Here is a 14,468-nt window from a genome sequence, read left to right as displayed (position 1 = left end):
GGGGTGACACTGAATGAATGCTATGTGTGGGAACTTCCAGATTGAGTGTCAAAAGCTGGAGGTTCAGCAAATAAGTGTTTGTGCGGGCAAGGACTCAGTGCTTCCTTGAGTCCTGCTGCCATCACTTTCATCTCAGTGGGACTTTTCCTGAAAATTACTCAGAACAGAAGTGTTGGAAAAGTTCAGTCTCTTTCCCCTACGTAAATGGACTCCTTGCACAAAGTCTTTTCGGGGTCTGGGAGGCAGCAAGTTGTGAGCTGGGCATCAAAACTTCCATATAAAATCTAATTAGGAGCAAAGCATGAGTCAACACTTTCCATGACAAATATCTGCCCATATTATCCTTAGCAAAGTCCATGCCATTGCGGTGTAATGGTCAGACTGTTGAAGTTAGACAGGAGCCACAAAACTCACTGGGTGACCATGGAACAAACCATTCTTTCTTAGTCAGATCCAGGACATAGACACTACTCTTTTAAATTACAATTCCCAGAATCTCCCAGCCAGGTAACCTACCTCACAGGGTTATTGTGAGAATGATACAGACAATGTATGCCATTCCTACCCCACTTCTACTGTAAACAAACTAGAATCATTTTACCTGGAGGGACATATTATTCTGTATTTTATACACTTAGGTAGAGAAGTAAAATTTCTAGAAATTTTCAAGCTGAGGATGAGGAATGCAAGTTCTCTCCTCCTTTCTCTGGGAAATAAATTGAAATTTTTGAAAAAAATGAAAAGTGCAATACTAACTTACAAATTGCAAGATACTTTGTTTATTACTGAACATAAAACTATTGTAATTTTACTTGGTTTGGCATACAATTGCTATGTCTGATTAAAAGTAGAGGGTTTTTTAAAAATTTTTTTTAAAAAAGTAGAGTAACTTTTGCAATTTTTTAAAAATTAGAAATGATGCTGAAGTATAATAAACACCCAGGTTCTAAAGGAACCTCTTTGGTTTTGTCAATTTAAAGAGCAGGCAACAACAAACAAACAAACAACAAAAACAGAAGACAAACCACAAGAAAACGATTTTCTCTCCATTAGCTTTCCATAGTGTCCAGAAGACACAACATACATCACACTCTCTGAGATGAGAAAAAAGGCGAAGATGCTGTGGCTTCATATTTCAGCCCCCAAATGTATCAATTTTAGCAGCACTTCTGATTTTTTTTTCCGTGTCAGGAGCAACTTGAGAAACTGTAAGTCTCTTTTGGTGTGAAAGAATTGGCCGTCTGCAAGGATGTTGCCCAAGGGATGTCTGGATGTTTTAATGTTTTACCATTTTTGTGGGTGGCTTCTCTCATGTCTCTGCATGGGGTGCTGGAGCTGACAGAGGAGCTCACCCGTTCTCTCCGGATTCGAATCACCGACCCATCAGTCAGCAGTCCTGCCGGCACAAGAGTTTAACCCATTGTACAACAGGGGGCTCAGCCCTTCTGATGATAGCTGAATAATTATTTCCACCCTTATATGAGTCACATTCATTGGTCTTTTTGAAGCACTGCCTTTGGCAAGAGCAACATAAATTTAGTAAGACATAAATGATAGCTGACAGACTAGAAAACTTCTATTTATTTGTTGGTGTGTGAGTTCAAGTCATTTTTGAGACAGGGAAAGAGAACCTATACAACTGTCCAGTGTGTAGTAATGGTTTGGGTGGTGGAGTAGGATTCAGGGGGTTTTCATGGCAAGATTTGTTCAGGGAGTTTTTGCCATTGCCTTCCTCTGAGGCTGAGAGAGTGTGATTCCCCAAGGTCAACAAAACAATTTCCATGGCTGAGTAGACTCCTAGCCCAACATTCCATAGTGGTTAGTTGTGTAGGTTCTCTTTTAAATGAAGCCTTTTGATATGTTCAACTCAGGCCATTTTCCCACTGAAAAATAACTTCCTAAATAAAATATAGCAGTTAGGCATACTGTATGTTGAATAAATGTTACCTATTATAAGGAGGGGCACTCTATCATTGCATGTCTATGTTTCAGACAGTAATTCCCTTTGAATAACTATCTGGGTTTTGATGAACGTCTGATTCAACTGGATGGGGACTTGAAGTCCTTCGATTATACTTGCTCAGTAACGAGGGCAACTTTCTTGCCACATGTTCAGAGCCAATTTGGTCTTCATTATTGTTGGTACAAACATGGAATGCACCTCAGCTCAAGGACAAAGGAGGCCCATCCTGAATCTCCATCCCTTTGCCTCTTGAAGTGAGTAGGTACACTCTCCGTTAAGAATAAAATCGGGAACGTTTACGCTATTTGCTTCTGGAATTAGGGCTAGAAATGACAACTTGTGATAAGTCTATAGAAGAACCAACTATATTCTGTTCGCCTCTATGCTTTTCTTTTTGTCTGTCTTTCTTTTTCTCATGAGTGCCTGCTTTTTTGCATGAGTTTCTTTTGTCCATTGATCCGTACAGTCTCCTTCTGTCTTTGTATCTCTTGGTTATTTTTCCTCCCTCCCGGTTGGCATAATTCCATGGAAAGCTGCATGGTTATGCCAGCAGGGTGCTAGACTTGGACTGTCTGTCTGCTTGGGGTTACGTTGGTGGGGGGAGAAAGGAGGGGAGTGGGGGGCGACAATGTTCCAATCTCCGGACCAATCGGACCCCCGGGCGCTGTCCCATCACCCGCCCCGTAGCCCCTTTAGCTGACACGCTGTCAAAATCCCAACCCCAGGGATGAGATAAACAGGTTCCTCTGTGCGGACAGGAGCTGAGAGCTTTGCTCCCTGAGAGGGGCCAGGCCATGGTTCGACCCCGACATACCAACACTAGCAGGGTGCAAGGAATGTGAGAGAAGAGTATTTGCAGTCCCAGACAGACACACGCAGATCCTTTGCTCGCAAGCATATACACTGGACTCCTCTTTGCACCGTTACCAGATTCAAACACATGGAGCAAAAGAACAAGAAAACAGAATAAGCAAGACCTCTAGAGTTCAATGTGGAGCAGTGACCCTTTTCATCTATTACAAGAGACACAAGGAAGATTGGAAACGCCCAGGTCATCGTCATTTACAATCTCAAGCCAGGTCACCAAGATGAGTTGGAGTGAATGAAAACAATGAGACGGAGCAACAGGTTAAATGGTGAGTAGGGACTTGGACAGACATGCAGCTCAACAATAATTCCCTTGCAATGATTGAGTGTCAAGGAATTGTTAATTAGACTGAATGATTAGCGAGAGCCTTTGAATTGTACTTTCTCAATAGTGAGGGGAATGTACTCTCCACTCACTCGTCCATATTGTTTTATATGAGCAAACTTGAAGACCCTGTTCTCTCTCTCAATCTCTCTTTCTCTCTTCTTCTTCTGTGGACCTGGGTACCAGGACAAGGTAGTAGTCAACACCATATCTCTTTAGTCAGTCTTTCTCAGCTCAGTAAGGACCTCAGGACATTGTACTTGATGTGCTACCCTTGAGAAGACCTATGGAGCCATCAGCCACCAACCTTTCTCTATGGGTGCCCTTAGTCAATGCCTCTTTGTCGGAGGGTGCAGAATCGGCCGCAGCCCTAGGAGCCGTGCTGAGCCTGATGTGTGCCACGGGGGTGGCTGGGAACCTCTACACCTTGGCCATTGTGCGGGCCTCCCCGTCGGCCTCCTCGCTGCGCGTCCACTTGGTCAACCTGGCCCTAGCTGATCTGCTGTATCTCTCCACGGCTCCTTTCATTGTCCACAATGGGCTGGTGAAGGACTGGCCTTTTGGGGAGGTGGGCTGCCGGATCCTGCTCAGCCTGGACCTCCTCACCATGCACGCCAGCATCTTCTTGCTCACCCTAATGAGCTGCGAACGCTATAGCGCGGTGGCGCACCCCTTCCAGGCTGCGAGCCATGCTGGGAGATGTCGCCGGCCCCTGGCTGTGGCCATCTGGCTCCTGTCCTTTGCCTTGACGCTCCCCATGATGGTGATGATCCACCAAGAGGAGCGTGCGGTGGGGGACGGAGCTATCGTTCGGCGTCTCTGCTCCCCAACCTGGAGCGAGGAGCAGTACAGGCTCTACTTGAGCATCCTTTTCAGTACCAGCATCGTGGCTCCCGGAGTGGTCATCGGGTCCCTCTACTGGCGCCTGGCAAGGACTTACTGGATGTCGCAGACCCATGGTGGCTTGGGCCGCACTCCCAAGAACCGTGTCTTCCTCCTCATCCTCATCATTGTCCTGGCCTTTTGGGCTTGCTATTTGCCCTTCTGGATCTGGCAGCTCCTGCCCCTTTACTGCCCATCGGCTGCCCGTTTGCCAGTCCAAACAGAAATCTCCATCAACCACTTGGTGACCTGCTTGACATACGGCAACAGCTGCATCAACCCTTTCCTCTACACCTTATTAACTCGCAACTACCGGGAGTACCTGCGCGCTCGCCAGCGGGGAACTTCACATCCTTCCCTGAGATGTCTCCAAAGCAGAGCTAGGACTCCAGGAGAAGGTGGAGAAGATGTCTGAGCAGAAAATAAGTAAGGAATTGGTGGTGCGTAAGGGGTCTGGGATGGGTATTGATCCGTGTGCTGCATATTGTGGGTTAAGGCACATTGTCGAGGGCAAAAATTGGATACAGAACTCCTTTGGATCACTATCATCAAGGGTAGGGACCTCCTTCGGGGTGTTGCTAATTCCAAATTCTAATTCTCCACTTGTAAATCACAAATAATAATAATAATAATAATAATAGACAAAATTACAACAACAACAACAACAACAATAATAATAATAATAATAATAATAATAATAATAATAATAATAATAAACAAAATTACAATCTGCCAACTGCAAAAGGTCACCCTGCTGGGATCTGCACACATCATCCGAAAATACATCACACAGTCCTAGACACTTGGGAAGTGTTCAACTTGTGATTTTGTGATATGAAATCCAGCATATCTATCTTGTTTGCTGTGTCATAATGATAATAATAATAATAATAATAATAATAATAATAATAATAATAATAATAGACCTTGTTATCATCATCATCAGAATCCTTGATTTCTTGGGCTTCTTAGAAATTGATCAGCAACAACATGGGAACATCGATCCTTAAAAAATGACTTAGCTAAAATTAAAAATATAAGTACAAAATTCTAATGTAAAGAATATCAATTTGTTTCTGGACCAATTTGTTAATTTGCTAAATCATTTTAAATTATTTGCAATGACTAGAAATGGGCAATAATGAATTAAACAAGGAAGCAGTATTTTCAACAGGTCTCAGGCTACACAATTTTCTGTGTTGCAACTCTTGAGAAGCAGGGACAAAAACCCAACCAAAAATCTGCCCCTCTGTTGTAAATAACATAGTTTAAAAAGGAAAGTGACCAGAAATACTTCTGCATTTGAAAACTGAATTGCCATTTATATGTGAAGCAATACACATATACTTATTTACAAACTGATTGCTTCCCTTAGCAATCCCTTATATGTTACCATTGCCTCCTTTATATGGCTTTAGCATGGATTGGGCTCTACCATCTGCAAAGCCAATTGAATCCTAAAAAACAGATTTTGTTTAAAATAGTCTTTGTTGCTGATCAAAAGTTAAGAATTAGTTTAATTTCTCCCAGTCACCACTGTCTTATCATCAGGGTCATCCTGGTGAGCAATTTAATAATTTCCACAAAAGGTTTTCTCCGGTCCAGTTTCCTCGTGCTTCTGGAAAAAGAAACAATTTGTATATGGAAGAGGGTTGGTATTTTATCGATGGGGTATTTCCACTCTTTCCTCAGAAGAACCCCGTTGTCTGCTAAATTCTATAGCAGAGGTACAGAAAGCCATAGATTGCAATATTTTGGTTTTACTGCTTCCCTTTCCATTTTTTTTCATGTCAGGAGCAACTTGAGTTGCTTCTGGAGTGAGAGAATTGGCCGTCTGCAAGGACGTTGCCCAGGGGACGCCTGGATGTTTTGATGTTTTACCGTCCTTGTGGGAGGCTTCTCTCATGTCCCTGCATGGAGCTGGAGCTGATAGAGGGAGCTCATCTGCACTCTCCCCGGATGGGAATCGAACCTGGCAGCTTTCAGGTCAGCAACCCAACCTTCAAGTCACGAAGCTTTAGTCCACTACGCCATCGGGGGCTCCTTCCCTATCCATAAGTCCTGAAGTTTGATAAGTAGTGGAAGGGACAGAGAAAAGAGGGTGGTGAGGGTGGTGGGCTGCAAGACAAAAGATACAGTAGACTCTCAGGGCCTTCTCACACAGTCTAGGATGGGAGAAAATACTCTTGTCTGTTTGAGGCAAGTGTGAGTGTTGCAGTTGGCCACCTTGATTAGCACTGAATAATCTTGTAGCTTCAAAGACTGGCTGCTTCTTGCCTAGGGAAATTCTTTGTTAGGAGGGATTCACACTTGCCTCAAACAGGCTTTTCCAGATATATAAATCCCACTTCCTTAGTTTCCAATACATCTCACAACCTCTGAGGATGCCTGCCATAGATGAGGCTGAAATGTCAGGAGAGAATGCTTCTGGAACATGGCCAGACACCCTGGAAAATTCACAGCAACCCTGAGAGTCTACTGTTTATGAAGATTTCAATATACATATTTAAATACAATTCCTTATCAGCACAAAAAAAATTGAATCAGGACAAATAAATTTCTAAAATTGAATATCTATTTCTTTGATATCAGGCCTAGAAAATGCAGAAGGTATCATTTTAAGAACAAAATACACAGGAGTGGCAGGGAGATATGCTAACTTACAGCTATTCTAAAATGTGTCTATGTATATATACCTTTTTATCTCTTACGCTGTAACTATAATTGCATTTAGTGTAAGAGAATATTAACAAATGGTTTATTAGGGCTGTCATAATAGGAAAGAGAGACTACGCATAGCAACCAGATTGAGTCATTTTTAGATCTATCGAACTCTACGGGACTCTAGCTGACTATAGGATTTTTGCTAGGCTTAGAATAAATGGATTGAAAATTGATGGAAGTATAGAAAGTTTATGTAGATAATCAGAGGATAATCCAGTCCAGCATTTTTAAAGCAATATTTATGAAACTCCTAAGAGATTTTAAAATCTTCTTTTGTGTTAAAAATTGGAGAATTTTTAATTAAATTGCATTCGTATTAATTTAATTTTAAGATGTTTTGTGAAGGGTTTTTTTCCCTTTGAGGAGGGGAATGTACAGCATGGAAAATTAAATTCTAAATTTTGGGGGATAAAAAATTAAATAAAATTCCTTGTTTGAGTGTTACAAAATTACAGAAAAAGCAGGTATATATATTCCTTTTTGCTGTAGCCCAGACATGGGCCAACTTGGTCCTTCCAGATGTTTTGGACTCCAACTCCCACAATTCCTAACAGCCTCAGGCCCCTTCCTTTTCCCCCTCAGCCGCTTAAGCGGAAAAGGAAAGGGCCTGAGGCTGTTAGGAATTGTGGGAGTTGGAGTCCAAAACACCTGGAGAGACGAAGTTGACCCATGTCTGTTCTATAGGCAACAGCAGCTTGGCCTATATAATTGCACCTTTGGATTGACTTACTAATGTGCATTTGGGATTTTGCAATCCATTCATGGTAGTGCCAACCTTGCCATCCTGTCTAATATTTCCTTCACACCATGTCCTTCCTTTTCCCCCTTATTTTAATTAATACCTTTCCACGGCTCCATCTTCTTTTTATTCACTGTTAATTCTGCAGAAACCAAATGGCTTGTCCGGAGACAAATCATGTGAAGGAAACTCTTTGAATCATTGCAAGTCTACGTACGTTCCAATCTTCCCAAACACCATATTTTGAATTCCTAGAGCTATAGATTCAAGAAGAGTTATTTGAACTACCTCAAGTTTTTGTTTGTGTCTTTGTTTGACAGTGGCTGTCTTGGAAATATGACCGGCTGAAGATCAAAATATTGGACTCTTTCGACACATTCAAACCTTCTGCTTGCCCTTCTCTAAACTATAACATGCCAATTATCTTTATGGACAAAGACATGGTTAGACACGTCAGCCTGAAGATCAAGTGCTTACAGATGGAAGGTCCAGACAAGACACAATCAGGGCCAGCGAACACCTTCCAACAAAGGAGCCCCCCAGGCAGAGAATCAGCCAGGCTTTGAAGCTGCAAGGTTTTTCAATGCTAATCAAGCTGGCAAATTGCAACATCCACACTTGCCTCAAACAGACAAGAGTTATTTCTCCCACCCTGGACATTCCAGATATATAAACCCCACTTGTTTAGTTTCCAACAGATCTCACAACCTCTGAGGATGCCTGCCATAGATGTGGGCGAAATGTCAGGAGAGAATGCTTCTGGAACATGGCCAGACAGCCCGGAAAACTCACAGTAACCAAGTCATGAAGTATTCTTCATTATGTCACCCAGTGGTTTCCATGGCAGAGCAAGGATTCAAACTCTGGTCTCCAATGTCAAATCCAATGCTCAGACCACTACTCCGTGTTGACTCTCAACATTTGATTAAAATTTCTGAACAAATGAAAACTTTTCTATAAATCTGCAGCAAATTAGGCACTTTCTTCCGAAGACAAAACCAGAATCAGGACCTTTCCATCCAAAATTGTTTCTGATTGTAACTCCCCAGCCTTAGTTTCTACATGCATTTATAAGCTGCTTTGAGTCTCCTTTAGGAGAGGAAAGAGAGATATAAATAAATAAGCTAGTATTCTTATTGTTATAATTTGCTTGGTTGGATATAATGTATTTCCCCCCACAAAGAAACAGACTGGTAATAAACTGCTACATTCTGAAAAGTGTTTCTTGCTTGTTTACGTCTTTATGTGACTTCAAAAGGAAATCTTGTTCAATGTATGGTCATGTACATATTCATCCATAGTTTATACTTTTCCTGTATATTACTGTCAGGATTCTTTGCTCCAACTGTGTTGCTATGGGTTTAGCCTTCACTGGAAAGAATATGCCAAGACGCACAGCAGCTAAAGTTACCACACACTTAATGTTCGAAATGCAAGAACCTTTCAATCCTGCCCATATATATAGGGTCTAAGCTACATCATCATAAATCACCCAAAGGTCCTGGCACCTTTCCCACATACCAGAGCCCACCTTCTCCCACCTCGAGGCAATTGACTTTCATGGCCCTTTCGTATGTCCTTGCAGCTTTTGGCCAAAGGCCATGGGTTCTATGCCAGGGCTGATAGTTCGATGGCATGAGTGAGTGATCATGACAATTACCGTATTGCTGTGTCAAGATTTCACCATTATTCTTTTGGAAAAGCATGGCTTGTTAGAGATTATAACCGTTTGGAAAGCCAGAATCTCCATAGCCATTTGGAAGCGTGACTCTTTTTGGAGATCAGTTGGCATTCACACTATTTGTAATAATCATAACCTTTTTGTAAAGTATGATCTTCCTGAGAAGAGTTAAAAACTCGCTTGAGTCGATCTTCTCCGTACTGGAAAATAATATCCACTAGTATCCATGCAAGGCAATTTAGGTTTCTCAGTTGTTAGATTGATATCCCTGGTTTTCTCTTTGAAGTATTAGGAACAAAGATATGCCAATGCATTAGAGACAGACAGACAGACAGACAGACAGACAGACAGACAGATAGATAGATGATAGATAGAAGCAATATATTTATTGGAAAGTAGATTTTTTGGGGCAACTGAAATAACACGTCTGAAGATCTGATATATATACTGTGTGTGTGTGTGTGTGTGTGTGTGTGTATAAAAGATCTTCAGACGTGTTATTTCAGTTGCCCCAAAAATATCTACTTTCCAATAAATATATTGCTTCTATCTATAAATATATTGCTTCTATTTATATATCATGCTCTCAAGAGACTTTGTTTAAAGTTAAGATAGTTGATTTACTTACAAAACTTTATGTATTCTGCATACAATTACATTGCTTATTGGTTCAAAGTTTAAACAGTTTGTTCTTTAAGCATTGTTTCAGTCTCTTCTCTGTTGCATACAGATTAACACTCTCTTCTGATGCATACTGTTCTTAACTAACTTCTAATGCATACTGACTGACTTCTGCAGCATACTCAACTCAACTATATACTGTACTGACTAACTGATGCATACTGACTCCATACTATACTCAACTATACTGACTTCTAAAATGGAGTCTCAGTCGTAGTAGTCCTTGATCTGGTTGCATAATTTGTAGTCCCTCCCACAATCTCAAACAACATAGAGTTAAGGAAAAAAATCATACCAATATATACATATATACATAACAAATAACTAATATAGGAGGCTTGCGAAGCTTGCTATTTCCAACATATTCTTTGTGTCAACATTGCTGTGCTTCATTGTCATGGAAATAGGAGTAGTTTTGCTCCTGCTGCCACTTGTATCTCACATTATTACTTGCCTGTTTCAAGACATATTGGAAGTCTTATTAGTTGTTTCATGAAAAAAAAATACAACCCTTAGCTATATTTTGCTCTTACACACATTCAGGAACTGATTCGTGTATTAATCAGATACTAACATGTAAAAAAAGGGATGTTAGTATATTAAACCATAGTTTGGCACTCTCCACATTATCGTACTACATATCCCAGCATTCCTCATTACTGGCTACAATCCAACAATATCTGGTGGGCTGCTGATTGAAATATTGCCTGGGAAAATTACATTTTGGACTACAGTTTCCAGAATCCCCCCAGCCAGTTTTGCCACCAGGTAAATAAGGTACATATACATAGAGACAGTTTGATCTGATGCATTTCCAAGGATTTGACAATTACTTTACCTAACTACAACTCCCAAAATCTACTGGCTAAACTTTCTGGAAATTTGAGAAGTTCCAGTCCAAAAAGTAACCTGTCCATCTTTGTGCTGCCCTGGCTCCTCTATTGGCCACAGCTGTTTTTCTTGGAGCCATTTATTAATACTTTTCCTTTGTGAATTGTGTTGTAAAAGGATCAACACAACCATCTGGACTGAAATACCTTTCTCGGCAACCTCAGGGTCCAGATGAAGTAATTCCTCACTTATAAAAACTCACACTGCAATAAATTGGTTAGTCTTTAAGGTGCCATCTTAAAGGCTTTGATCTGCTTTGCTGTTGAGGTTCACTGGAAATCCTTTAGAAACAAAACCACCAGATATATATACACATGCATAAATATATATTTCACTTTCCTGGAATTTTCCACAGTTCAAAGGGATGGAGGGGTGCTTCAACTTTAATTTCCCGTCAGAAAAAAAAAACTTGGAGATCACACTCACTTCTGCATAGAAACCACAACATATTTTCCTCCAAATAGTCATTTCCAAGTTTAAAGATTTTTCTGAAACTCAGACAATATAAAATTCCTTTTTTTAATACAAGTTGGCAAAAAGAAGCAAAGTGAATGCTAGTCAGAGGATTGTGACTGGGTTTACATGGCGGTTAGTCAAGTACAGAGTCTGGAAAAGTTACCTTTTAGTTTAAAAATTCAAAAATCCTTTCATCAGCATAATCCAGCAGGAGGAATGTGTGAGAACTGTAATATATAGGAAAGTATTTGGAAAAGTCATGTCTTTGGATAACTTTGGAAAAAACTGAAATTTTAATCTGGGCATTAAAATAGAAATGCAATAATCTTTTGAGTTACTTCCTTGCAGGTGAAAATAGTAATTCGATACTTACAACCAATTTCCATATATCTTTTTTACATGTACTTTTATATTTGCTAAGGTAGTTATCACCCATCTTGCATTTCTGTCGATAGTACCTCTTTCTAGGTTCTATGGAGCCAGCTATAATTGAATATTGCAAGCACAATTGTACTTAAACTTTGTCTTACTCTTTAAAGATGGACTTGAAGTTAACCTTTAAAAATATGGAATAAACACCAAGAACTAGGAAGCCCTGGCATTCACGCTTTGTAAGTGGTGGTCAACTGTTATCAACAGTGTTATGGATTTTGAAGAGGCACGAACGGAGGGTGAAAGAGAGAAATATGCCAAGGGGAAGGCGCATCAAGCAAACCCCTGTCATGACTGCCTTCTATCTGGAAATCTATGTCCAAGACCATGCAGATCCAAAATGGGTCTTCACTGTCATTTATGATCATACTTGGCTGCGAGTGATTGCCGTTCGTGATGACTCTCTCCCTCCCTCTCTCTCTCTCTCCATATATATATATATATATATGCACAAACAAACATATATCAAGACTTTTTATATTTTCATTTATATATTAAAGTTAATGTATAGTAATTTCCCCAAAAGTACCAAGCGTCTGAACAGATGCCAATAATAGACTTGACTGCAGCATCCTTCTGGCTGAGTCCGATTTCCTTGGCCGCATATCCCCATTTCATCTAGGAAATATTAGAGGATATGAAATACCATTGAGGGAAAACTGCTTCCACACTCAAGAAAAATAAAAAAAGATAAGTAATCCTAGACCTACAGACTAATTTCTGTCTATTTTAAAGGGTTCTTGTGAAGGTGGATTGTATGAAGTACATACAATTCACCTACATCCCAAATGCAATCTCTTTGTCAGGCATTAGTGTCGCAAACACACAGAAATTAGATTGGATATGTAGACTTATAAAGCTATAGGAAAGGCAAAAATCCAACAGCTGAAACTTCCTTCACTCCAGATGCTGATGAAAATTTGGGTTTAGTCACTGCAAATCATTGGTTTCAAGCCCACTACTGCCCTCTGGAGACACCGAGGCAGCTTTTCTTTCTTTGTGTGTCACTTATTGGTTTATTAACTCCCCATAAATTTAATATGAAGGTTACTCAGAGGTGGTTTTGCCAGGTTCTTCATCTGGAATATAGTTTACAGACCCTGGTAGTCCTCCATGGAAGAATTTTAAAAGTGTGGAAGATAATATGCCTTCATGAAAACCTACTTTCCGCCTTCTAGATCTGGAGATTACAGAGAATTGATCTGAAAAGAACCATGGTACTTAAAAGTTACAATCATAATGACTAGGACTTAGATTTACAATTCAACTCTCTCCCCCACCCCACCTTGCCTCAGCATCAAAACCCTTCAAAAAATAAAAATACATCACTGGGTTAATGTTGGCTATAGTATTCAGGTTCCTAAAAATCTTCATCTTTGTTCTGTTCCTCTGCAAAAGGTAATAGCTGGCATCCTAGTAATTACATGTACAATGTGCCATTGCAATGACCAAAAAGGTTTCTCTACACTTACCTTTTAAACCATGCACTCCACCAGGATGTAGTGACAGCAATTAAAAATCCTTCTGTAAAGGGTCGTGCCCCATTCAAATCTACACAAACATCAGGAAGGAAGCAACAAGAGAAGTGACTAATGCCCACTGCTGCAACAACTGGCTAGCCTGAAGGATTCTGGAGTACTGTAGTCACATATAGAAGAAAAATCAGAGTTCTGTAGATTTCTGGGTAAGCCCAAAGAACCAGCAGAATCCATGTTACAGCATATCGGACCCAGGTTTTGGATATGTGTCGATCCATCGACTATTATTGAGGAGAGTTCACTAGAGCTCTCTAGGAAAGAATTTGAGTAAAGGAATCCCTACCCAAGCAATGACATTAATTGACAAAAATCTAGCCCAAATTATCTTTTATTTTGTGAGGATAAAATGCCCTAAATTCCTTGGCAGAATAACAAGACAGGTAAGCAATTCTGAAGTTTCTCTATTCGTTTTCACAAAAGAAAACTCATGACCAGGGCTAACCTGTTCATGAATGGGATATGGGTGGTATATTTGACACCCCTTTTTAACCAGAGGTAGTAGATGCTCAGTAATTCAGGCAGAGATCGGATTCAGTTCATCGGGCAAAGGTTTAGAGTCAAAGAAAATAAGTAAACGTGGCATCAAGGAGTGAAGTTCCTCAAAGGATGAGAGAAAACCTATGAGGTTTGCTCTTGGAAAAACTCCAAAACCAATGTCTGGACCAGAGAGAAATTTAAACTAAGGCCACAGAGATGGAAATAAAGAGATCATGGCAGTTTTGAAAAAGCAATTCTTCCACAGCGCCATGAGGATTTCAAAAAAGATCAGCGGTTTCATGAATAGGATTGCAAGGCTAAAGTTAGGCTACAGAACAGAGTCTGGACCAGAAGGTAATGCTTTTGTCTGGATCAGGACACAATGTGAACCCCAAATTGGGATGGGACCCTGAGGCGGATGGTTGGGTTGCTTAGAAATTGGTGGAACTTCTGGGATTTTTTTGTTTCATGTCAGGAGCGACTTAAGAAATTGCAAGTCGCTTCTGATGACAGTTGGCCGTCTGCAAGGACGTTGCCTAGGGGACGCCCAGATGTTCTGATGTTTTACCATCTTTGTGGGAGGCTTCTCTCATGTCCTCGCATGGAGCTGGAGCTGATAGACGGCGCTCATCCACACTCTCCCCAGGTTGGATTCTAACTGGCAACCTTCAGGTTGGCAACACAACCTTCGAGTCATCAGTCCTGCCGGCATAAGGGTTTAACCCACTGCACCACCAGGGCTCCGACACTACTGGGATGGGATTCAGTGGTAGATCAGTCTGGGTCCCATTTGACAAAATGTGGAAAAAGCC

General features: G+C 40.8%; 1 protein-coding gene across 1 annotated transcript; it reads left to right on the top strand.

The window, feature by feature from the left end:
• The first annotated feature begins 1,576 nt into the window (after positions 1–1,576).
• Positions 1,577–8,721, top strand: LOC100567673 (urotensin-2 receptor). Its single transcript, XM_003225006.4, has 2 exons — positions 1,577–4,463; positions 7,821–8,721. The coding sequence occupies exon 1, from the start codon at positions 3,442–3,444 to the stop codon at positions 4,450–4,452; it is 1,011 nt and encodes a 336-aa protein (XP_003225054.2). The 5' UTR covers positions 1,577–3,441; the 3' UTR covers positions 4,453–4,463; positions 7,821–8,721.
• Positions 8,722–14,468: the final 5,747 nt, after the last annotated feature.

The sequence above is a fragment of the Anolis carolinensis genome, chromosome 6, assembly GCF_035594765.1.
Source record: "Anolis carolinensis isolate JA03-04 chromosome 6, rAnoCar3.1.pri, whole genome shotgun sequence".
NCBI lineage: Eukaryota > Metazoa > Chordata > Lepidosauria > Squamata > Dactyloidae > Anolis > Anolis carolinensis.
The sequence above is the reverse complement of the archived record's forward strand: the minus strand, read 5'-3'. Positions and strand labels throughout refer to the sequence as shown.

Bases quoted from the DNA above. Each gene is read 5' to 3' on its own strand.
- LOC100567673 (XM_003225006.4), top strand. From the start codon at position 3,442: ATGGAGCCATCAGCCACCAACCTTTCTCTATGGGTGCCCTTAGTCAAT.